We start from the raw sequence: 27,124 nt of genomic DNA, 5'->3' as shown, positions 1-27,124 counted from the left end.
GGGAACTGTGCACAGTCTGGGCCCAGGTTCAGAAGAACCTAGAGGCGTCCCAGAGCATACAAAAGACTCAGGCAGATAGAAGACGTCCTGCTAACCCCTTGTTTGTGGTCGGGGATCTGGTGTGGCTGTCTTCTAAAAATTTGCGCCTTAAAGTCCCGTCCAAAAAACTTGCTCCCCGGTACATAGGGCCGTACAAGGTCATTGAAGTCCTTAACCTTGTCTCCTTCCGACTGGAGTTACCCCAGTCTTTTCAAATACACGACGTGTTTTATGCCTCCCTCCTGAAACGCTGCTCCCCGTCCTTGGCTCTCTCGAGGAAACCTCCGGTCCCTGTTTTCACCCCTGAAGGGGTAGAATTCGAGGTGGCCAAGATTGTGGACAGCAGGATAGTCCAAGGCTCCCTCCAGTACCTGGTCCATTGGAGGGGATACGGGCCTGAGGAGAGGACTTGGGTACCCGCCCGGGATGTTCACGCTGGGGTATTGCTCAAGAAGTTCCATCTTCGGTTCCCCAATAAGCAAGGTCCACCTAGAAAGGGTCCAGTGGCCCCTCATAAAAGGGGGGGGGGGTACTGTAAAGGATCTGCCAGACACAGCTTATGTGTCGACGCCCGTGGTTAGTCAGTTTGCACCTGCTCCTAAGTCTGATAGAGTGACTCCTTCGTCTACCACTCAGGCTGGGAGGCTGAGGAGTGGGAGAGCCTATCACAGCCTGGCCAGACGGATGGAAACCATTGGCACCGGATCAGTCACCATTGAAATCAATCGTAATGCAAACGGAAACCATAGGTTGTTTCAGTCAGGGTCCCGTTCTGACGGGAAGCTCCGACGAAACAACAGAACGGGAACCTGACGCAGATGTGAACAAAGCCAAATACAGTAATCATCACAAAGATAAGTCCTGCCAAATGATTCAATGTTTTTTTCTCCATTTACATACACGCCCATGGACTTCCGGTTCCGGCGCTGGTATGTGAAGACGCGTGTAACATCGCTCCCGCTCCTCCAGACCTAACAAAGCTGTTTGCTCTTACAAATCTCTCAAGATACACTGGGGTGGAGAAGACCTAACATCTAAACGACTGGCGTTACCTATATGGAGCGTTACTTGCTGAGGAGCAGCAGAAAACCGGATTTGGAAGACATGGGGGACGACGCTATGGAGGAACAGCCGCCCAAGATGGCGCCGTTAGAGGAGAGACGGGACAGCGTTGACTTGCCGACTGAGCCTCCTCCCGCGCAACTTCATATCTTGCAAGAAACTTTGGATTACAAATTATTGGCTAAAGCAGTGGCCGATCTTATAGTTCCGGATCTGTCCAGCACTCTGGTATCGACGGTGCTATCCACCTTAAACCGCTTACAAGAGAGCATTACCCAGCATGAGGGCCGCATAAACGAAGCTGAACAGAGGATTTCAAATGCTGAGGACGAGTTGATTGCGGTGGTGTCCCAGACAAGTGATCTGCATCAGACCGTTAAACAGCTTTACGACCGCATTGAAGACCTTGAAAATCGGTCCCGCCGGAACAACTTGAGACTGGTCGGTTTGCCGGAGTCCATACCAGTTAAAGCTCTTAGAAAGCTGTGTGAGTGTGATTTACCACAGGCCCTGGGCTTATCAGGGATGAGACAAGTGGAACGAGCTCATAGGGTGGGGTGGGCCCACCCAAACCACCTGCCTCTGACCATAATGTGGGCAATACTGAGCGGCCCCGACAAGTCATAATGCGATACTTGGATTTTGTGGATAAGGAAGACATCCTTCATGCTTACCGTACCCGAAAGGAACCACTTACCTTTCAAGGTGCACGTATACTCCTCTTCGGAGATTACTCAGCAGACGTGACAAGACAACGACGAGCTTTCAGTGCCACGTGCTCCTTGCTGTTTCGGAAGAACATTCGATTTCAACTCCTGTATCCTGCCATCCTTCGCATTAAACACCCAGATGGAACTTTCCAGACGTTCAGAGATCCGGCGGCAGCGGACCGATTCCTAGCTTCTGAATCTTCGCCTACTACATCGGTGATCTCGGAGGCAGGGACATCCATCTCCTCACCTAGACGCAGGCCACCCTTGTCGGCCCAGTCGACGCGAAGCTCTTCTTCTTTGACCGAAGCAAAGGGGACCCCAGGTAGTCCGAAGGCACAGCGTACTACACATCGAGGACGTCAAAGTGGATCGCGACTGCCAGACTGAGGACTGTACCTGAGCGGGATGGTCTCGTGTCACAACACTGGGACTTACTTGAGTATACCTAGTTAATTGTCAATATGGGTTACACTGCTGTGGGAGGGAAGGGTATGAGTCTGGTCCCCCAAAAAAGTCAGGTCTTGGGGTTTTGCCTTCTGAGATCGTTCCCCCTTGTTCTTAATCGTACAATAGGGAGGGGAGTAGATGTGTAACGTTAAGTACCAGAATAATGGGAGTCCTAGACATATATTGTTGGATATACTTGTTACTTGTTCCTTTGCGCTGTTGCACTTTGTTCAATGTGCCTTTTACTGTATTAGTTCCTATTGGAATCCACTATTGCACTCTTAGACTGCAGTTACTCACTCGGGAGGTATATTTTAGCTGTCACCATCTTGGCCCCTCAATAGGGATTGGCGCCCGCGTATTAATGACCTATCCAGTTGCTCATATTTATAGTACACCTGTGACATGAAAATCGTAACTTGGAATGTTAAAGGGCTTAGGTCCCCAGCCAAACGTATGATGGTCTTGCGCCATTTGAAAAGACTTCGGGCAGATGTCGCCCTACTGCAGGAGAGCCATCTCCTTAAAGAAGATTTCCCGCGCATGCTTAAATTATGGGTTGGGGAGGTGTATGGATCCCCTGCAGTGGAGCGGAAAGCAGGGGTTTTAGTACTGATTCGTAAGGCATTTCCTCATACGGTCACTGATGTAGTTACAGATGACGAGGGCAGGATGATACACCTCCAACTCAACAGTCCTCAGGGTACGATGAGGTTATATAATGTGTATGTTCCGAATAGCTCACAGAAACCCTTTTAAGATGTTTCGTGCCACCCTACTCCTTGATTCATCTACGGAAATAGTGGTGGGAGGGAATTTCAATGGGGTAGTGTCGCAGCAGGAGGATAGATCGTCCAGGCCAGCTACAGATCTGACGACCTCTGTCGCGGGCTCTAATTTGGCGGGTCTTTTGTCGGTTGCATCATTGATTGATGGTTGGAGACATGTTCATCCTGGTGAACGGGAGTATACTCATTTTTCTCACCCCCACTCTTCTTGGTCGCGTATTGACTATGTATTACTTAGTCGTGCATTAATTCCCAAGGTCAAAGAGGTCTCAATTACAGACCTAGTTATTTCAGATCACGCACCTGTCTTAATAGACCTGCTTGATACTCATCCTAAGGGAGACGCTTATTTGTGGCGCTTTCCATCCTTTTTGGCCAAGGATGACAGTTTCCTGACGCTTCTGAAGGGTTGGTGGCTTGAATACGGGGCTACGAATGAGCAACATGTATCTGATCCTCAGCTATTTTGGAACACGGCAAAAGCAGTTTTGAGGGGACGCATTATAGCACATGTTAGTAAACTTAAAAAAGTGGTACGGTCACAATACGAGAAGACTAGTGCAGCGTTGAGACAGGCATATACCGAATTTTTAGTAAAGCAGACCCCACTCTCTAAAAACTTATGGATATCAGCCAGGGGAGATTTTGATATATGGGCTGAGCGTCGGGAAGATTTTATTAGGACCCAACAGGAAGTAAGCTACAGACGTTTTGGAGATAAACCTGGGAAACTGTTAGCAAACCTGGCTAGGGGAAAGAGACCTTTTCACTGTATCCAACGCCTGAGATCCCCGGGAGGCAATGTTACAGAAGACCCAAAGTCCATTAACACATCACTGGGGAATTATTATGCTTCGCTGTACCGGGACGACCCGGGGGAGCTGCCGGAGGGCGAGACCTTTTTGCAAAACCTCTCTTTACCTCAAATTTCTGAGGAACAATTACACGCGCTTAACGCGCCGATAACCGCGAAGGAGGTGCGAAGTGTAATTATGGCCTTGCCCTCGGGCAAGTCCCCTGGGCCTGATGGATACCCAGGTGAATTTTATAAGGCTCTGGGGACACAAGTGGCGCCCATCTTGACTAGCCTGTTTAATAACGTATTGTCAGGACAGGATCAGGCTTTCCAAACTAATCTAGCCTATATCAAGCTAATACCTAAAGAGGGTCGAGATCTTGAATGTCCCTCCTCTTATCGGCCGATTTCGCTTATCGACCAGGACATCAAGATATTGGCTAAGCTCATGGCCAACCGTTTGGCTTTGATATTGCCCTCACTGATAGGCCCATCGCAGGTGGGTTTTGTAAAGGGCCGTTCAGCTGTAACGAACATCCGAAGAGTTTTATTGGCAATGGATAAGGTTGGAGATGGCCGAGGGGGAGAACCGCCTGCCATGATCACCCTAGATGCAGAAAAAGCATTTGACAATTTGAGATGGGGGTGGTTGGGTCAGGTGCTGGATGCCATGGGTTTTCAGGGGGCTTTTAGACGATTTCTGAGAGTTCTTTACACACAACCTAAAGCTAGTGTACACACGCCTGGATTTATCTCCCCGTCCTTTCCTTTGCTAAAGGGGACGAGACAGGGATGTCCGTTGTCCCCTTTACTATTTGATCTGGCTTTAGAGCCCTTGGCCCGGTCCCTGGATACAGACCGGACCTTTCAAGGTATTTCGATTGGGGGGGGCGACTCTGAGGCTGGCTCTTTTTGCGGATGATATCCTCTTATTTATGGCTCACCCGGATACAGAGCTGCCCAAAGTACTGGATGTCATATCGGATTTTGGCATTTTTTCGGGATTCAAACTGAATGTGTCAAAATGTGAGGCTTTGTTTCTGGGCACGACAGATCCACGGGGTGGGTTACCCACTCAGTTGCACAATATTCCAGTGGCCAAACGATCCATCAAATACTTGGGGATACATATTGGGCGCACAGCCGACTCCCTTTATCGTTTGAACTATCTCCCCTTATTTACGAAGATCTTACATGACTTGAAAAGGTGGCATGGTTTACCACTCTCTCTATTGGGTAGGAATCACCTTCTTAAGATGATGAGCTTCTCGAAGCTATTGTACCCTTTACAAACCCTGCCACTTCTTTTAAAGCATACAGATGTCTCAAGACTACAGTCGGCTTTTGGTCACTTTCTATCGAAAGGGAGGAGGCCTCGAATCCGTATAGACAAGCTCATGGCCACTAAGGAAAGGGGGGGTATTAACTTACCTAATATACGAGGGTACAATTTGGCCTGTCTAGCAAGACATGTTATAGACTGGGTGGCGTCTACCAGTTATCATTCAGATCACACGCTTGAATCACATTTTTGTGCCGCATGGGACCTCTGCACGCTCCTACATTCGTCCCTATGAGCCATGCCTGGGTACATAAAGCAATCGGTGATCTGTAGAGATACTTTCATGACGTGGAGGGCGATGAGACGGAGTTATGGTTTATCTTTCCGAGTTTCCAAATATCTTCCCCTATGGAATCATCCGGAATTCGCTCAAGGAAGACAGAGTAGTCTTTTTGCCGAATGGAGGGCGAGGGGCATTTTAAGGGTGGAACATCTACTCCATGACACGGATCCGAGATGGCTTACGGGTCAAGAATTAATAGATAAATTTGGGTTGAGACCTTTCCAAAGTATCCAATATGCTCAGGTCCAGCATTTCTTTAGGAATGCACTAAGGGAGGTGGGTCGAGAGGTGATCGCAAATAAAATGGATAAAGCAATTTTTCAACATACGGGAATGCTGTCTGTATCACAAATCTACTGCAAAATTAGGGACAGTTTGATTGTTACCCCGCCGGAACAATTTTTTATAAAATGGGAAGAACAATTAGGAGACGGGGACCTCAGGGACAAAATTCTGATAGGATGGGGTTCAGTTCGGAAACATGTGATGAGAGAGGTGTGGAGAGATACTCAGTTTCGCATAATGCACAGGGCAATCTTAGGTTTTAATATACCACCGAGCAATGCTATGCCTGACCGCCTGGTGGCCTGTCCTAAATGTCATGTCCAAAAAACAGATCTGTTCCATGGTTTATGGCAGTGCTCGGCAATTCAGCCCTTGTGGTCTCAGGTCCGTGACATGATGGATACACTATGGGATTTGGCCCTGCCAATGTCGCATGTCCTTTTCCACTATTGGGAGGAGGAGACGGATGGTGGCAGAGCGGAAGGGAGACACCTGCCCCAACTGTTTCACCTGATCTGTTTGGTAGTTAAACGACTACTGCTACAACAATGGTTGGTATCAACAATACCAACTATGCAAAATGTAGTGAACCAACTAAAGCAGTGTCTACACATAGAACGATTAGATGCGGAACGTATGAAAACCAAACGCACTAAAAGATTTTTCATAAAATGGAAGGCATTCATGATACGGCATTTATCTGAATCGGAACTTAAACAGGCGGTGTCTCCCTTCACGCTCACCAAATGGTACTTATTGGAAGTCTTATAGGGTACGCTGGGTCGTCTGCATTTGCGGGACAGCTGAATTTCTTACCAAACTAAACTTAGAATTTTTTCTTCCCGAGAAGGTGGGAGGGGTTTGTTTCCCCTTTTTCCTCAGTACTGCTTTATGAATATTCTTATTTATTTATTTTTTTTAAATTTTTGATACAAACTAATGTGCAATCTCTTTATTTGTTATATTACACTTTGTGGTAATACTGTTTAATATGTTTGAGCCTGCGTGCTCTTATTTGTTGTGTGGTTTTGTATAACTTGCAGAAAATAAAAATAATTTTTTTTAATACATACACGCCCATGGCGGATTTATCCACGTGCTCCTATATCAAATCGGATTGAAGTGGGTACAAGTTTTATCAAAGGTTCATTTGATAACGTCAGTCAAGATATTCTATTACAGTCTCAACTCAGCAATGTTCTACATTCCTTGCATGTTCTTTTTACCTTTTCTGTAAGTCTACAATTCTTTTCTTTGCTCACCTAAGTTCACGCAGAAAAAAAAAAACCCTCAAAATTCCCTCTAGGATTATATAGGTGGTCTTTAAAATACAGGTGTTTTTTTTTTGTTAGAAACTTTTTTTTTTTTTATGTCAAGAAAAAGGGTAAGGAAAAAAGAAAATCAATTAATATGACCTGAGCCACCTGGCACGGTTTTTTCTGCCCCCAATTGATATTAAATTGGAAGGTTAAAGAGGGGAATCCACCCCAAGATAGAGCAGGACGCTTTTTATTTTAAGCGCGCAGAAAAAAAAAAAAAATCCTGAGAAAACGCCTTTAATTCCCATTGAAATCAATGGGAGGCAGATTTGGGACATTCTTTTACACAGATTCCAACAGGGAAAAAGTGTCACAATAAGCAGCAGAAAATGCAATGTAAACCAGGGCTAAAATCAACAAACTGTTTTTGGTGCTTTTTAGCACACAAGACACCATCAGAGGCAATTGCCGCTGTTTTTTCAGCTTTCCCATAGTTTTCAAAAGGAATTTTTGGCCCGGATAGGCCAGAATGCTTTTTTTTTCTTTTTTAGAGATACAGATTTAGATTCAGTCCGCTGAAAGGTCTGTAGCATATAAACTAAGGCGCTGATTCCTATTGAAAAACAATGGCAGGCAAAATAGAGGCATTTACCCATGCGGATTCAGACGCTGAAAAAGCCTCTGAATTGGCTTGCAGAAAGTCATTTTAAGGCCTCATGCACACGACCGTATTTTTTCACACCCGTAAATACTGGCGTAAATACGGGTCCGGTGTCACACGTATTCCACCCGTTTTGCACCAGTATTTACGAACCCGTGCTCGTAAATATGGGTCCGGTGTCACACGTATTCCACCCGTATTTACGAGCACGTTTTTGGCAGCAAAATAGCACTGCACTAATCGGCAGCCCCTTCTCTCTATCAGTGCAGGATAGAGAGAAGGGACAGCCTTTTCTGTAATAAAAGTTAAAGAAATTCATACTTACCCGGCCGTTGTCTTGGTGACGCGTCCCTCTCTTCACATCCAGCCCGACATCCCTGGATGACGCGGCAGTCCATGTGACCGCTGCAGCCTGTGATTGACCTGTGATTGGCTGCAGCGGTCACATGGCCTGAAACGTCATCCAGGACGTCGGCCCGGATGTCGAGAGGGACGCGTCACCAAGGCAACGGGCGGGAGACCGGACTGGAGGAAGCAGGAAGTTGTCGGTAAGTATGAACGTCTTTTATTTTTATTTTTTACAGGATAGGGGATACATGTCTTTTGTTTATGGCAGAGCGGGGAGATACCTCCCCGCTCTGCCATAGTTTTCATTGTAGTCCCGGCGGTAGTTACGCCACTGGGCTGTGGCCTGCAGACCGGGTAGTCCCCTGACCTCGCCTCACCTCGCAACGCTCCCGTAATCACGGGTGAACACACGCAGCCACCCATGATTACGGGAGCCCCATAGACTTCTATGGGATGCCCGTGCCGTTATTACGGCATGAAATAGGGCATGTTCTATCTTTTTTAACGACACGGGTACCTTCCCGTGAGCAAACGGGAAGGTACCCGTGGCTAACAGAAGCCTATGAGCCCGTTATTGCGGGTCGTAATAACGACCCGCAATAACGGGTGTTTTTACGGTCGTGTGCATGAGGCCTAACAAGGTGTTCTTCTGTATCCATTCCCCAACATACAGTTGTACGCTCACCACTAGCTAGAAGTCCTCATTTAACAAAATTATAACATACACTATATGGAAAAATGTATTGGGACAGACCTCTTAAATGATTGAATTCATGTGTTTCATTCAGTCCCACCTGGCCATACAGTCTGCCTTCAAACATTTGTGAAAGAATGGGTCGTTTTAAAAGAGCTCACTGAATTCCAGCGTGGTACTGTAATAGGATGCCACCGTTGCAACAAGTCAGTTTGAACTTTCACTCCTAGATATTCCACGATCAACTGTTAGTGGTATTACTGTAAAGTGGAAGAGTTTAGAAACCATAGTAACTCAGCCACGAAGTTAAAGACCACATAAAGTTACATAATGGGTACACCAAGTGCTGAGATGCATGTGTATAAAAGTCCGCTCTGCTGATTTCAGCTCTTATCATCCATGCAAAAATTGTGCAGCGAGAGCTCCGCGGCATGGGTTTCCATGACCAAGCTTACATCACCAAGAACAATGCCAAGCCTCGGATGGAGTGTCGTAATGGACGCCACCACTTAACTCTGGAGCAGTCGAAACGTGTCCTGTGGAGTGACAAAACACCCTTCTCTATCTGGCAGTCTGATGGATGAGTCTTGGTTTGACGAGTGCCAGGAGAACATTATGTGCCTGACTGCATTGAACCATCTGTAAACTTGGTGGAAGGGGGATAATGCTATGGGTTTGGTTTTTTTTAGGGGCTGGCTGAGGCCCCTTAGTTCCAACGATGGGAAATCTGAATGCTTCAGCATACCAAGATATTTTGAACAATCGTACAGTGCATTCGGCAAGTTTTCAGACCCTTTCACATTTTGTTATGTTAAGACCTTGTGCTAAAATAAAAATTCAACGTTTTCCCCCATCATGGTGCATTCAATACCCCATAATGACAAAGTGAAAATAGAATTTTAGAAATAAGACTGTAAAGGATCTGCCAGACACAGCTTCTGTGTCGACACCCGTGGTTAGTCAGTCTGCACCTGCTCCTAAGTCTGATAGAGTGACTCCTTCGTCTACCACTCAGGCTGGGAGGCTGAGGAGTGCGAGAGCCTATCACAGCCTGGCCAGACGGAGCTAGCTCCCGCCCTCTGTCTATTTATACCTTCATTTCCTGCTTCTTCTTTGCCTGTGATTCTGCTTGTTTCCTGGCTCTGCTGCTGCTGCTTGTACTATTTGTCCTCTGCTTCATATTGACCCTGGCTTTACTGACTACTCTCTTGCTCTGCGTTTGGTACCTCGTACACTCCTGGTTTGACTCGGCTCGTTCACTACTCTTGTAGCTCACGGTGTTGCCGTGGGCATTTGCTCCTGTTCCCTCTGCTTATTTGTACCCTTGTCGGTCTGTCGTGCACATAGTGAGAGTAGGGACCGTCGCCCAGTTGTACGCCGTCGCCTAGGACTGGCCGTTGCAAGTAGGCAGGGACTGAGTGGCGGGTAGATTAGGGCTCACCTGTCTGTCTCCCTACCCAGTCATTACATAATCACACGCCCATATACCTTTTCTACCCTGGTCCCTGACACAACTATGGACCCCCTTGAGACCCTGGCTCAGCAAATGCAGGGCCTCTCCCTACAGGTCCAAGCCCTGACTCAGAGGGGCAACCTGCATGATGCTACGCTGGTAGTGCCCCCCACCTCACCTCTTGAACCCCACCTCAAGTTGCCTGACCGGTTCTCAGGGGACCGGAAGACATTTTTCTCCTTACGGGAGAGTTGTAGGCTCTATTTCTGTCTAAAGCCCCACTCCTCTGGTTCTGAGAGCCAGCGAGTGGGTATAATTATGTCCCGGCTCCAGGACGGGCCCCAAGAATGGGCCTTCTCCTTGGCTCCAGACGCCCCTGAGCTTTCCTCTGTTGACCTTTTTTTTCTGTTCTCGGGCTCATATATGACGAGACTGACAAGACTGCCTTTGCCGAGAGTCAGCTGGTGACCTTACGTCAGGGTAAGAGACCCGTTGAGGAGTACTGTTCGGACTTTAGGAAGTGGTGTGTAGCTTCTCGGTGGAATGACTCTGCCAGTTTAGATTGGGTCTGTCGAACGCGCTGAAGGGCCTGTTAGTTAGCTATCCCTCTTCAAACTCTCTAGATCAGGTAATGGCTTTAGCGGTACGTCTTGACTGACGTCTCAGGGAACGACGACTTGAAAGTTTTTGTGCCTTCTCCTCTGGCTCCCAAGGTGCCGTTGCTTCGTTCTTCCACGGAAAACTCGGATGAACCTATGCAACTCGGGGCCTCCGTGTCTCCCCAAAAACGTAGAGAGTTCCGCAGGAAGAATGATCTCTGCTTCTACTGTGGGGATGACAAGCATCAAGTGAACAACTGTCCTAGGCGTAAGAATAAGCAGCCGGAAAACTTCCGCGCCTAAGTGACCATCGGGGAGGTCGCTTGGGCGCACAGGTATTTCCCGTGAATATGAAACCTAATAAGATCTTGCTTCCCTTTCAGGTCTCTTTTGGTGGTAGGTCTGCTACCGGCAGTGCCTTCGTGGATTCAGGGTCTTCTGCTAATATTATGTCTGTGGAATTTGCTATTTCTCTAGCTATGCCATTGATTGAATTGCCTAAACCTGTCCCGGTAGTGGGTATCGACTCCACTCCTCTTGCTAATGGTTATTTTACGCAGCATACCCCTGTTTTTGAACTCCTTGTCGGCTCCATGCATTTGGAGCAGTGCTCTGTACTGGTGATGCAGGGATTATCGTCCGATTTAGTTTTAGGCCTACCCTGGTTGCAGAAGCATAATCCCACGTTTAACTGGAATACTGGGGATCTTACCAAATGGGGTAATGAATGCATTACGTCATGTTTTTCTGTTCATTTTATTTCTCTCCCTGAGGAGGTGAACACTCTACCTGAGTTTATTCAGGACTTCGCTGATGTTTTTTCAAAAAGGCCTCTGAAGTGTTACCTCCTCATAGAGAGTACGATTGCGCCATCGATTTGGTACCAGGAGCTAAGCTCCCTATGGGTAGGATATTTAATCTCTCTTGTCCCGAACGTGAAGCCATGAGAGAGTATATCCAGGAATGCCTGGCCAAGGGTTACATTCGCCCCTCTACTTCTCCGGTAGGTGCTGGCTTCTTCGTAGGGAAGAAGGATGGTGGTCTTAGGCCGAGCATCGATTACCGAAACTTGAATAAGGTCACTGTAAGGAACCAGTATCCCCTTCAGTTGATTCCTGATCTCTTCAATCAGGTTCAGGGGGCCCAATGGTTCTCGAAGTTTGATCTACGGGGGGCTTATAACCTTATCCGCATCAAAGAGGGGGATGAGTGGAAGACTGCATTTAACACGCCCGAAGGTCATTTCGAATACCTCGTCATGCCCTTTGGGTTGTGTAATGCTCCCGCGGTCTTCCAGAATTTCATAAATGAGATTTTAAGAGACTACCTGGGGGTATTTCTTGTAGTGTACCTTGATGACATACTGGTGTTTTCCAAGGACTGGTCCTCCCACATTGAGCATGTCAGGAAGGTGCTCCAGGTCCTTCGGGAAAACAAACTCTTTGCTAAATCCGAAAAATGTGTGTTTTGGTTGCAAGAGATACCATTTTTGGGTCAAATCCTCACTCCTCATGAATTCCGCATGGACCCTACCAAGGTTCAGGCTGTGGCTAAATGGGTCCAACCTGCCTCCCTGAAGGCGTTACAGTGCTTCCTGGGGTTTGCTAATTATTACAGGAGATTTATTGCTAACTTCTCGGTCATCGCTAAGCCTCTTACGGATCTCACTCGCAAAGGTGCTGATCTCCTCCACTGGCCTCCTGAGGCGGTCCAGGCTTTTGAGGTCCTTAAGAAGTGCTTTATCTCGGCCCCAGTGCTGATTCAGCATAACCAAATGGAGCCGTTCATCGTGGAGGTTGACGCCTCCGAGGTGGGAGTGGGTGCCGTCTTGTCCCAGGGTACCAGGTCGAGGGACATCTCCGTCCATGTGCCTACTTCTCCAGGAAGTTCTCACTCACTGAGTGTAACTATGACATTGGCAACCGCGAACTCTTAGCCATTAAATGGGCATTTCAAGAGTGGCGCCACTTCCTGGAGGGGGCTAGGCACCAGGTAACGGTCCTTACCGACCACAAGAATCTGGTTTTTCTAGAATCTGCCCGGAGGCTAAACCCGAGACAAGCTTGATGGGCGTTATTTTTTACTAGATTCAACTTTTTGGTCACCTATAGGGCTGGGTCTAAAAATATTAAAGCTGATGTACTGTCGCGTAGCTTCATGGCCAGCCCTCCTTCGGAGGAAGATCCTGCTTGTGTTTTGCCCCATGTATAATCATTTCCTCTGTTGATTCTGACCTAGTCTCTGAAATTGCAGCTGATCAAGGTTCAGCTCCCGGGAACCTTCCTGAAAACAAGCTGTTTGTTCCCCTGCAATTCCAGCTAAGGGTACTCAGGGAGAATCATGACTCTGCACTATCTGGCCATCCAGGCATCCTGGGTACCAAGCACCTCATTGCCAGAAACTATTGGTGGCCTGGGTTGCCTAAAGACGTTAAGGCCTACGTCGCCGCTTGTGAAATTTGTGCTAGGTCCAAGACTCCCAGGTCCCGACCAGCAGGCTTACTATGTTCTTTGCCCATTCCCCAGAGACCTTGGACCCATATCTCCATGGATTTTATCACTGATCTGCCTACATCTCAAGGCAAGTCGGTGGTGTGGGTTGTAGTAGACCGCTTCAGTAAGATGTGCCACTTTGTGCCCCTCAAGAAACTACCCAATGCTAAGACGTTAGCTACCTTGTTTGTCAAACACATTCTGCGTCTCCATGGGGTTCCTGTCAATATTGTTTCTGACAGAGGGGTATAATTTGTTTCATTGTTTTGGAGAGCCTTCTGTAAGAAGTTGGAGATTGATCTGTCCTTCTCCTCGGCATTCCATCCTGAAACTAATGGCCAAACTGAGAGGACTAATCAGTCTCTAGAACAATATTTAAGGTGTTTTATCTCTGACTGTCAATATGATTGTGTCTTTCATTTCCCTCGCTGAATTTTCCCTTAAGAACCGGGTCAGTAACTCGTCAGGGGTCTCCCCCTTTTTCTGTAATTTTGGGTTCAATCCACGGTTCTCCTCCGTTTCACCTGGTGGTTCCAACAATCCTGAGGTAGATGTCGTTCATCGGGAACTGTGCACAGTCTGGGCCCAGGTTCAGAAGAACCTAGAGGCGTCCCAGAGCATACAAAAGACTCAGGCAGATAGAAGACGTCCTGCTAACCCCTTGTTTGTGGTCGGGGATCTGGTGTGGCTGTCTTCTAAAAATTTGCGCCTTAAAGTCCCGTCCAAAAAACGTGCTCCCCGGTATATAGGGCCGTACAAGGTCATTGAAGTCCTTAACCTTGTCTCCTTCCGACTGGAGTTACCCCAGTCTTTTCAAATACACGACGTGTTTTATGCCTCCCTCCTGAAACGCTGCTCCCCGTCCTTGGCTCCCTCGAGGAAACCTCCGGTCCCTGTTTTCACCCCTGAAGGGGTAGAATTCGAGGTGGCCAAGATTGTGGACAGCAGGATAGTCCAAGGCTCCCTCCAGTACCTGGTCCATTGGAGGGGATACGGGCCTGAGGAGAGGACTTGGGTACCCGCCCGGGATGTTCACGCTGGGGTATTGCTCAAGAAGTTCCATCTTCGGTTCCCCAATAAGCAAGGTCCACCTAGAAAGGGTCCAGTGGCCCCTCATAAAAGGGGGGGGGGGTACTGTAAAGGATCTGCCAGACACAGCTTCTGTGTCGACGCCCGTGGTTAGTCAGTCTGCACCTGCTCCTAAGTCTGATAGAGTGACTCCTTCGTCTACCACTCAGGCTGGGAGGCTGAGGAGTGGGAGAGCCTATCACAGCCTGGCCAGACGGAGCTAGCTCCCGTCCTCTGTCTATTTATACCTTCATTTCCTGCTCCTCCTTTGCCTGTGATTCTGCTTGCTTCCTGGCTCTGCTGCTGCTTGCACTATTTGTCCTCTGCTTCATATTGACCCTGGCTGTACTGACTGCTCTTGCTCTGCGTTTGGTACCTCGTACACTCCTGGTTTGACTCGGCTCGCTCACTACTCTTGTAGCTCACGGTGTTGCCGTGGGCATTTGCCCCTGTTCCCTCTGCTTCTTTGCACCCTTGTCTGTCGTGCACATAGTGAGTGTAGGGACCGTCGGCCAGTTGTACGCCGTCGTCTAGGACGGGCCATTGCAAGTAGGCAGGGACTGAGTGGCGGGTAGATTAGGGCTCACCTGTCTGTCTCCCTACCCAGTCATTACAAAGACACTTGAAATTCAGATCTGGGGGCCTCCCATTTCTCTAGATCATCCTTGAAATGTTTCTACACCTTGATTGGAGTCCACCTGTGGTAAATTAATTTGATTTGACATGAATTGGAAAGACACACCCCTGTCTATATAAAAGGTATCACAGCTGACAATGCATATCATAACAAAAACCAAGCCATGAGGAGGAAAAAACTGCCTATAAAGCTCAGACGGATTGTGGGGAGGCACAGGTCTGAAGAAGGCTACAAAAAAAAAACAAACAAAAAAAAAAACTCTGCTGCACTGAAAGTTCCCAAGAGCACAGTGGCCTCCATAATTCTTAGATGGAACAAGTTTGGAACAACCAGGACCCTTCCTAGAGCTGGCCACCCCCACTAAACTAAGTAAAAAGGGGGGGCCTTGGTAAGAGAGAGGTAACCAAGAACCCAATCGTCACTCTGGCTGAGGTCCATAGCTCGTGTATGCAGATGGTTGACCTTCTGGAAGTTTCTCCCATCACTGCAGCACTCCACCAATCTGGGCTTTATGGCAGTGTGGCCAGAAAGAAGCCACTCCTTAGTAAAAGACACATGAAGGTCCGCCTGGAGTTTACAAAAAAAAACAAAACCACCACCTAAAGGACTCTCAGACTGAGAAACAAGATTCTGTGCTTTGATGAAACCAAGATTGAACGGTTTGGCCTCAATTCTAAGTGTTATGTCTGGAGGAAACCAGGCACTGCTCATCACCTCCCAAATATCATCCCAACAGTGAAGCATGATGTTGGCAGCATCATGCTGTGGAGGTGTTTTTTTTGGTGGCTGGGACTGGTCAGGGTTGAGTGAAAGATGAATGGCGCAAAGTACAGAGATATTCTTAAGAAAAACCTAATCCAAAGTGCACTGGGCCGAAGGTTCACCTTCCAACGAGACAATGACTGACTAAGCACACAGCCAAAACACAGTAGTGGCTTAGGGACAACTCTGTGAATGTCCTTCAGTAGCCCAGTCAGAGCCCTGACTTAAACCCAACCGAACATCTCTGGAGAGACCTGAAAATTGTTGTCCACCGACGGTCCCCATCCAACCAGACAGAGCTTGAGAGGATCTGCAGAGTAGAAGGGCAGAAAATCCTCAAATGCAGGTGTGCAAACCTTGTAGCATCATACCCAAGAAGACAGGAGGCTGTTATCGCTGCCAAAGGTGCTCCAACTAAGTATTGAGTAAAGGGACTGAATACTTAGGTCAATGCAATATTTTAGTTTTTCCTTTTCAATAAATTAGCAATGATTATGATCATCATTATGGGGTAGGGAGTGCAGAATGATGGGAATTTGTATTTTTTTATTTTAGCACAAGGCCTCAACATAAGAAAATGTGAAAAAAATTTAAAGGGTCTGAAGACTTTCCGAATGCATTGTATGCTTCCAACGTTGTGGGAACAATTTGGGAGAACAAACATTTGGTGACAGCATTTTTGGCTGAACAAAAAGTCCAAAAACTGCTACCAAAAATGTGAGTAAATTAGCCTGGATTCACATGCAACATTTAGACTAATGCCTCTGCTCTCTGAGCATTTACACTGGTTACTGGTTTCTTCCAGGAAATTAAAATTTTACTAATCTTCCAAGCTCTTCACATTACGTTTGAGCCTTCCATCAGAGGTATACATAAGGAGGATGAAAGGTTGCAACGCATAGGCATAAGGCTACAATAGGCTCCCATTGTAAAAACTGTATGCTGCGTGGTATACTTTTTTTTAACTACATCCCTCTGTATAGAATAGTGTAGTCTACTACACTATTCTATATAGCAAAAAAAAGTAATGCCTACGCAGGGACACTCTTGGCACATGCCGGGTAAAGGGGACCCTATGGTCTGCATACATGCCGGGAGCTTTCTTTGCACGTATGCTGAATAAGATTCACAAATACGATGTGAACAGCCCTTCCTTTAGATCATCCTAAACGTGCTCTGCAATCAGAAAATTATCTATGGTTGTTGCCCTCACTTATCACAAATTATCACTGCCATTTGCAAGATTTTTCCATAGGGTAGAAGGCACTGCCTCAGACTATGATATTTAGGTCTCATTCCATATTGCATATTGCAATACGGAATTCCATACGGATACAATATAGATTTATTTTGTCTGCATTTAGCGCTACGTTTACATCAATATTGGTTCAGTATTTTGCTCTTTGTGTGGGGTTTCAGTATTTTTAGAAGTATTTTTCCTCATGTTGTAGATACAAATACACATCCGTCATAAGGATGTAAAATACGAATCCATATTTTTCAGGCTCCGTTGACTTATACGGTGAGAAAAATGTTTCCAGTATCATTCTGATGGAGCATGTTGTGTATTTATTAAATAGATCATGCGTAAAAAACAAAAATGCAAATCAGAATTAGCCAATTCACCTTCGTTGGCATAAAACGTACGTAACGAATATGGATCTTGATAAAACAAGTGTAAATGATGACTCAGGATTCATCCACTTTTGCCTAATATGATGCACAATATGAAATCGTATTGCAGGCCACATAGTGCCATATCTAGGTCCGATATACGGAATCAGATAGCGCTTCCTGCAATTTATGTGTGATCTGAAATACAGTAACAAAAATCTTTATATACTGCCGTAGTTTTATACAGCAGTACGCATGGCCGCATTACCACTGGGTGTGCACACATGTGCGACACCGCTGAATCGCTGTTCTACTGACCAGTAGGGACATTTGCTATATTACATAAGAGCTGGTGGTGCATAATGTTACACAATACCAGCGCTTCTGGATCAATCCCTTGAAAAAAGTAGATGGCTGACAGTCTTTGGGATTGGGCCATACACTTTTGAATTGTATCCTACTTAGTCAAGGTGGCCATTGCCTAATAAAATACTCTAAACTTTTATAGTTGTAAAAATGTCCAAACTCTTCACATTTATTCACACGGTTAATAAGACAACACTTGTCCACATTTATTCAATGTATTATCAGTTCAACTCATTTACGTTGTATCAGGGAAATATACACAAAATAAGTGGGAGTTCTATGAAGAATTATGGCACATACAGAAGAATAAAACCTACAAGAAAATAAAACTTGGTAACAATATATAAGAAAGTTTCCCATCACAATGTATTCATGACAGAACATAACATGTAAATGGACTGCTCCATGGAAATTCTGGGAGGTAGCACAACTAGTTAGTGAATGTTATACTTTGTGTTATCCCTGTATCTCACGTCCTGTTAATTTCCCATGTGGGTTGGTGTTGCAGTATATTGCAAATTGTTTTTTGTCGTACAGCATGTGTGGCACAGTCATGGAGATTTTTCGCAGTTGGGATTGGCTGTGTAATCACGGATCTTGTTACTACAGAACAAAGCCTGGATATTCCGACAAGTTGCATGGACACCCAGAATTCTCCTATTCTGCTACAGGCGTGAGGAAACATTCTTAAACCCACTAGGGAATTCCTTCCTTTAGGTAACTGCGCCAGACTTATCACATTGGCGCACGCTGTATGATAAACTTCACACATCTTGCTAGACACTTTTCTCTTCCTTAGCCCCACCTCTTGGCTGGGGTACTTTACATCAATATTTTGCGCCAAAACGGTGCATGCTGTTAATCTTGCATGTTTTACTTTTCTCTTAGCCCCTCACATTTTTCTAGACCCTTTCAAACCGGTCGAGGAAGTTTCAGAAAAATGTCTACAACACACAAGAAATTTGGTGCACCCCATGTATACCACTTTTTTGAAACATTTTGTGCCAGAATTCTAACGCATTTTGATTAGTATTAGTGGTGACCATGGCATTTATAAATGGTCGCACGGAGTCCTCCAGAGTGGCAGCTGTACTTTTCCCCAATCAAGGGGAGTCACGCGCAGGGGACCAAAATAGGGCATATAGACCGGTTACTGTCCTAATGGGTCAACCCTTTCAATAAATAAAATAAAAATTTACTTGGGAACATTCATAAGTTTCCTGGTTAAGGTCCCCTGTATAACTAGGTTATGATTAGAAGCATCATAGATTCAGACAGAAATCATGTTTTATTAGACTACATGATGGTCAGAACCAATTATTTAAACATTGTCATATCGATTCCATTAAAGTGACCATTTAAAAAAAAACAAATGTCTAAATTTAATGTGTTTTTAAAATCACCACATGAAATAAAAACAAAAATTCCTAAAATGGTGGCAAATAAAAAAGGCATGGATTGCATGGATCTCATACACGCAGGACTAGAGAAATTGTCCTATAACCTCTAAATCATTTATGGGACGTAGATATGATTGTAATGTTTAGCAGGTATGTGGTAACAGAACTGTAGTATATTATGCACTACAGAGGGAGTTTTACATATGCATATATTTTGAGACCCTCCATAATACATAATATACAGCTATATAATATATATAGAAAAATAGAGCAGTGCCCCCAAGTGGCCATTAATAATAACCTAAATTCAACATACGACTTTATTGCAATAGCCTCACAATTCAAGTAAATGCTAAGGCTGAAAAATGTTATTCATTTTTCTAAATCAAACCGGATAGCGTGACAGTGGCATATATCTGGATACGCTTGTGTGGGGCCAGTTTTGCATGCAATTTGGATAAATAAATAGCAATAATTAAATCACAGTTAACCCATTTAGGATGCAGCTATTTGGGGTCTTGAGGCAACAGGGATTTTTGTTTTTTTCATCAATGCGTTTTGAGAGTTAGAACTTTTACATTTTTCTGTTGACATTGTTTATTATTTTTTTTAACAAAATCATTTGGGGGGTACATATGATGTATTCAAAAAATTACATATATAAAATATTTTTTTTGGAGGGGGGATGGAATAAAACAGCAATTCGGCAAGTTTGTTGGGTTTAGTTTCTTTCTGGTGTTCACAGTATAAATGACATGTAAAATTTATTCTGCGGGTCAGAACTATTATGGCGATACGAGATTTATATATTTTTATTTTATGTTTTACTACTTTTGCACAAAAATAAATAAATCAGGTAAATCATATTCGGAGTTATAACTTCTATTTCTCTGTCGATTGAGCAGTGTGCGGGCTTGTTTATTGGCAGGGGGAGGGGGGTGAGCTGTAGTTTTTATTGGTATATTCTGAGATACATGTAACTTTTTGATCACGAACATATTTTTGGGATACGAGGTGACGAAAGAAACAGCAATTCTAGCATTGTTTTGTATGGCGTTTACTGTGCGGGAAAATAAATGCATTCGCTTTACAGTATGGGTCAATACGGAATGTAGCAATACCAGATATGAGTAAGTCTTTTATTTACTTTTTTGTTAGCGAATAAAGCATTTTAGAATTTTTCTTAGTTTTTTTAATACATTATATTTAACTTTCTTTTTTCTTTTTTTTTTAAATCTCCCTATGGGACTTGACCATGTGATCTTTTGATCACTGATAAAACTTCTTTGTTACTGTTTTTTATGCCTGTTAGGATGTAGTCAGTGATACGCTATTAGTCAGGGCCTGCAAGAGTACAAAAATGGCAGACCTGGGGACTTTGTTAGACTCCCGGATGACTCTGTTGCAACGGCTCAGATCAGAGTGTCAGCGATAATACACCGCTGACACCCGCTGCTAATGGTACCATCACAGCTCCTGCGCCATGTGCAGTGGCAGCACCATAAATCTACTTCCAATGGCTTCAAAGTGTTAAAATCAGTTTTACAGGTGGTACAATAATTGCACTCTCAGGGACGCGGGCTACAGGTGACGGTTTGTTTAGGTAAACACTTCTACATAGCAACCTGTGTGATGCGTTATATATTATACATTAGGGGAGATGTATCAATAGTGTCAAAGGATGCACGAGTCAGCAAAAATGGTGCAAAATGTGCCAAATATCTATATAATTGGCGCACAAAATATATTTGAAGCAACTTGCTCGGCATGTTATTAACATTTCCCTCCCCTACACATTCTGTGCATTTTTTGTAAATATTGATGCATATTATGGCTACTCATAGCCAAACCCTTTTTTCTATAGCCCGTTTTAAAATTCAAACTAGGTATAAAAAGTGTTTAAAACATAATACATTTGGCGCACACTAGGTCGTCATTTTTGTGTTTGCAACAGAATTCTTCTACATTTTGCTTAGTCAATAAATCTCAACAACTGTTCTCTATGTTCATTTGTTGTTCTCCATTTCATATCTAAAATTGGCTTCCATACAGAGATACTTATGTAAACCAGCAGCGTTCCTCCCCTGGAGCCACATGTGCTACAATTGGGGACAGAATTCTGTTTATTACTAATTTACAACACATTTGGTGCTCGGTTATAGCTACAGTAACGCACTAAACTACTCCTTCATGTTTGCCAACAATGCAATGCCCAAAACCCAAAATACCAACTGGGATATTTTATTTCTTATTTAATACAGACTGAATCTGTGCCTTGCATCTAAACATTAAAATATGCTTTTAAAAAAAATAGAACATAGCTTAGTACTTAAAATATAGACCTGGAATTGGGAGGTCAGGGGGGTTACATAAAGCAAGGGTAAGACCGGGTAACAGGCCTGGAAAGATATTGCATTGTTGGCATTCACTATAGCTCATAATTATATTACAAATCAACCAAAAATGATATTAGAAACATGTAGTGCTGCTTAAAACACCCAATAACATTTAACCTTTGCATAACATTGATAATCATGCATGGTACACAACAGAACAGGTGTTCAGGGTCCTCCAGTATACAGGCTTCACAGGTGGGAGGAGGTGGAGAAACACAATTTCAGTGTGTAAGGATTTGAGCCATCTGTGGAAAGAAAAATAAAGACGACGTTTTAGCAACAAGTGAATCTACGTAAAAAAAATGTAAATAGTTTTTCTTCAAAGTTGACAGGTTTCAGTAGCCTTTTGATGGTCCATATTGTACCAAGCACAAAAAAAACAAAAACCGGTACCTGACAAAAACAATGACCCATTATAATTTAATGGAATATGGCTCCTATATAAACGGAAATTTTGGTGCAAGTGTGAACAGAGCCGACATAGGCTTTATTCACATCTGCGTTAAGTTTTTCCATTCCGTTATAGAAACCGAAGAACGAAAAACTAGAGGTGCCCGAGCCATTGCATATTGGACACTAATGACACCAGATCAGGTTTCCGTGGTCTTACCGGAAGAAAAAGCATAGCATGCAGTGCCATTTCTTCTAGCAATTTTGACTGGAAGTGCAACGGAGGCTCTGACGCAGATGTGAACAAAGCCTTACTCTTGTCCAGTGTCTAGCAATACCAGACAAAGCCCATTAACAAGAGTCACACCATTTACTTTTTTTTTTTTTATTCCAGATAAGGCAAAAAAAATTTTTTGTAATTCTGGACAATCCTTCTAACCTTTTTGCTGCCAGTAGTTTCTGGCCTTTTTTAACCTCAGGTAGCCACAACACTTTTCACACTTCATATGCCACATACAAATAAAACCTAAATTATTAGAAAAAAAAAAAACAAACCTCAAGAAAACCCAAAATCATACTAAAAGCCCCCATACTCCGGTTTTCAGCCTGATTGCTGTCTAACCTGCAAGATACAGAGGCTGCAAGCAAGGTTTTGCGGAGTAGTGATGTTTGAGAGAGTGCAGTAAAGTGCAATTATGCAGATAAGTGCATAGTGGTACACAGGGCCATAGTTTAACAAAAGGACATAGGCGATAAAGATTTGGCAATGTTTCTTTGTGCGTTGTTGTATTCGGTTCTAAAAAAAATAAAAAAATAATATTTACAACTTAAAATGGTGGGGAAAATGTATTTCGGCCTCATTCATTCACATTTGCATCGGTCGTTCCGTTGCTCTACTTACTTAGAGGAGCAACACGACAAAAATACCGGAAGCCCTGGTTCCATTGTAAGACAGACACCATCAGCGATCGACGGAAACCATTGACTCTAATGGGTTCAGTCATGGTGTCCGTGGTTTTACCAAAAACAATGGAGCTATTGTTTCCGGTATTTTAGTCCGGATCCGTGACTACTGCTACATCAATTACATAGAGTACAGCGGGGCCGGTCACATGATGAAGAGTTATGTCGTCATCAAGGAAGACTGTGCAACTAAACTTCCGGTCCCCCGCCAGCGCTATAAAAATCTATTGAAATCTCAATCAGCTCGAACGGGGGGACTGGAATGTATATTAGCGAGTGCACTCACATACTGCAGTAAATACACTAATAATTTTCAGTCCCCACATAACCCCTTTAACACCTGCTAAAAATAAACGTTCAAGATGTGCAGAGTTAATACATGCTACTTATGCCTATATCTACACGCAGATAACATCACAAAATAACCATAACTAAAAAGTTTAGAAATCCGGTATCAAGCTGGAAATTGTATAAGTCATAACATACAACGGACAAAGGCAGTATCTTGCTAAAACACGCGTGCGGTGGACGCCTTTCTCTTGCATTAGCTCTCCATGGGTCTGTATTACTATTTGCACATGGTTTGTCGGTCTCTATATTTGGGAAGTTGCACTTGCACTTTATTCAGAGTTGGTGTTCATACTATTATATATTAGCAATTTTTGGCCTTATTTGATATACGGTATATATATGCTCATGTTAGATACACTACATACTATTTTGCTCACTAGTGAGCTCTATGGGGATTTATAACATTGTACTATTTTTAAGAATGTCGTTCTCTTTAAAGAGGCTCTGTCACCACATTATAAGTGGCCTATATTGTACATGATGTGATCGGCGCTATAATGTAGATTACAGCAGTGTTTTTTATTTAGAAAAACAATCATTTTTGACGAAGTTATGGCCTATATTAGCTCTATCCTAATGACTCTCAATGGACAACTGGGCGTGTTTTACTATATGACCAAGTGGGTGTTGTGGAGAGAAGTGTAGGACGCTGACCAATCAGCTGTATGAGGCTGCAGATAGCTATATCGCTATCTGCAGCCTCATATACACACACACCAACATTACTGCAGTATAAGGAATATACATTACCTCCAGCCAGGACGTGATGTTTATTCACAATCCTGACCACTTCTGTAGCATCTGTGAGAGACTACAGCACAGAACAGCAAGATCTCGCTGTGAATGACCGCTTACAGCGTAATCTCGCGAGACTACGCCTGTTGTGCTATAACTCACAGAGACGCTACAGAAGTGGTCAGGATTCTGAATACACATGACGTCCTGGCTGGAGGTAATGTATATTCATTATCAGGACACTGCAGTAAAGTTAGTGTTTGTGTATGAGGCTGCAGATAGCGATATAGCTATATCGCTATCTGTAGTGTAAATGAATGGGGAGAAGTGTGACGCTGATCGGTCAGCGTCATACACTTCTCTCCACAACGCCCACTTGGTCATATAGTAAAACACGCCCAGTTGTCTATTAAGAAACTCATTAGCATAAAGCTAATATAGGTCATAACTCCGTCAAAAATGATTGTTTTTCTAAATAAAAAACACACTGCTGTAATCTACATTACAGCGCCGATCACATCATGTACAATATAGGCCACTTATAATGTGGTGACAGAGACTCTAAGTTGTTTGGACTCGTGTATTTTTTAACTTGTAAGCAATAAAGATTTATATTGGCATTGGCCGCATCTACTCTTCTTTATAGGTTGAATGGTATTTGCAGTTCCATTTAACATTTTGTTCTAACTACAGTCAGTATCTTAACTGAAACTCCCAAAGCAATTAGTTTTACACAGAGAACGTGGCTCAATTTATATAGAAGTACAGTCACATGTGCTATACTGATGAGCTCTGCTATGATCATATCTGAAAACCAAATAGAAACTGTAGTATCTAAACTAAGAATAAATTCCAATGCTCGGTTTCATTTAAGTATTTCAGGCATTATATGGCATGGCACTGTAGCGATTCCTGCATCTATATCAATTCGCACTATTGGGGTCTAGTCACACGGTGCAGTCAAACAGCGTTTCTTGCTGTGTATGACTGAATGGTGTTACTATACCCTTACAGGCGAAGTCCCTATGCACACGACAGTAAAAAATGTCCGTAATTGCGGACCGCAATTAGACACGCCCAGTTCTATTGGCCGAAGACACCTTTCCATATCGCTACGGAAGGGTGACCGTGCCGTGGATTATGGAGCATGTCCTACTTTTCGTTTTTTGCAGGCCGTGCTCTAATACTTTGTATGGGAACACGGCCCGAAAATGCGGCCCGCGGCCGGCCGTGCTCGCAATTGAGGCCCGCGATTACGGGCACGGCCCTGTGCATGAGGAGGCCTTAACGATAAACATAGCTAAACACAGCATGAAATCTTAGTTTAAGTTCTTGCCAGTAGAGAGATAAGGAGTGCAGTATGGTTGTTGCAAATTAGGCCCCATTCCTCTATACTTCTCCCTCATGACACAAGCAAGCATGCACTAGAGGTAGGGATTAAGAGCGATTTGAAATGTATTAACCTAGTCAAAAAGAATGGTGCCATTCTTGTACCAAGCTCCCTCAGACTGGCAGTTTCATTTCAAGAAGTATTTCAGCAACCCAAAAAAAACAAAGACATGAAGCAAAACATACAAGTCCTCTAAGGCTGGGTTCACACGACCTATTTTCAGGCGTAAACGAGGCGTTTTACACCTCGAATTACGCCTGAAAACACGTCTCAAATACGTCAGCAAACATCTGCCCATTTATTTCAATGGGTTTGCCGACGACCTGTAACTTTACACGTCGCTGTTAAAAGACGGCGCGTAAAATCACAGCATCGTCAAAGTGCAGGACACTTCTTGGGACGTATTTTGAGCCGTTTTTCATTGACTTCAATGAACAACAGTTCAAAATTACGGCCGTAATTGACGCCTCGCAAAACGAGAGCACGAACAATTACGTCTGAAATGCAGGAGCCGTTTTCTCGTGAAAACAGCTCCGTAATTTCAGACGTAATTGTCTATATTGTGTGCACATACCCTAAGACTCACTTTAAGGGTATGTGCACACACACTAATTACGTCCGTAAGTGACGGACGTATTTCGGCCGCAAGTCCCGGACCGAACACAGTGCAGGGAGCCGGGCTCCTAGCATCATACTTATGTACGATGCTAGAAGTCCCTGCCTCACTGCAGGACAACTGTCCCATACTGAAAACATTATTACAGTACGGGACAGTTGTCCTGCAGCGAGGCAGGGACTCCTAGCGTCGTACATAAGTATGATGCTAGGAGCCCGGCTCCCTGCAGTGTGTTCGGTCCGGGACTTGCGGCCGAAATACGTCCGTCAATTACGGACGTAATTAGTGTGTGTGCACATACCCTAACCCCTTAAGGACACAGCCAATTTTTTCAAATCTGGCTTGTGTCACTTTATGTGGTAATAACTTTGGAATGCTTTTATGTATCCAAGTGATTCTGAGATTGTTTTCTCGTGACACAATGTACTTTATGTTAGTGGTAAAATTTGGTCGATATATTCAGTGTTTATTGGTGAAAAACACCAAAATTCAGAGAAAATTTGCAAAAATTAGCATTTTTCTAAAATTTAAATGTATTTGCTTGTAAGAGGGAGTAATACCACTCAAAATAGTTCCCATGTCTACTTTATGTTGGCATCGTTTTTTTAAAAGTCCTTTTATTTTTCTAGGACGTTACAAGGCTTCTAACTTTAGCAGCAATTTCTCACATTTTCAAGAAAATTTCAAAAGGCTATTTTTTCAGAGACCAGTTCAGTTCTGAAGTTTCTTTGAGGGCCTTCTATATTAGAAAGTCCCCATAAATCACCCCATTTAAAAAAACTAGACCCCTCAAAGTATTCAAAACAGCATTTATAAAGTTTCTTATCCCTTAGTAGAGGTGAAATTTACAATTACATTTTTTTTCCCAAATTAATTGGTAATAATTTTTTTTCTTGAACACAAAGTTTTACCTGAGAAATGCAACTCAATGCTTATTGCACAGATTCTGCAGTTTTTAGAAATATCCCACGTGTAGCCCCAGTGTGCTAATGGACTGAAACACTGGCCTCAGAAGCACCTAGAGGATTTTGGGGCCTCTTTTTAGAATATATTTTACGCACCATTTCAGGTTTGAAGAAGAGGTCTTGTGGTGACAAAACAGTGGAAACCCCACAAGTGACCCAATTTTGGAAACTGCACCCCTCAAGAAATATCTCTAGGGGTATAGTTAGCAT

At 44.1% G+C, this 27,124-nt stretch overlaps 1 protein-coding gene across 2 annotated transcripts in view; it reads right to left on the bottom strand.

Annotated features, from left to right (window-relative positions):
• Positions 1-17,889: 17,889 nt before the first annotated feature.
• The window catches only part of HNRNPLL (heterogeneous nuclear ribonucleoprotein L like), a 162,758-nt gene continuing 153,523 nt past the window's right edge, over positions 17,890-27,124 (bottom strand). For both annotated transcript variants that reach the window (XM_075862799.1, XM_075862800.1), the window contains one exon: positions 17,890-21,749. In XM_075862799.1, coding sequence (XP_075718914.1) covers positions 21,694-21,749 — 56 coding nt within the window. In that variant the 3' untranslated portion in view covers positions 17,890-21,693. The remainder of the gene's footprint in view (positions 21,750-27,124) is intronic.

The sequence above is a fragment of the Rhinoderma darwinii genome, chromosome 4 (genome assembly GCF_050947455.1).
Source record: "Rhinoderma darwinii isolate aRhiDar2 chromosome 4, aRhiDar2.hap1, whole genome shotgun sequence".
In the NCBI taxonomy this organism is placed as follows: Eukaryota; Metazoa; Chordata; class Amphibia; order Anura; family Rhinodermatidae; genus Rhinoderma; species Rhinoderma darwinii.
The sequence above is the reverse complement of the archived record's forward strand: the minus strand, read 5'-3'. Positions and strand labels throughout refer to the sequence as shown.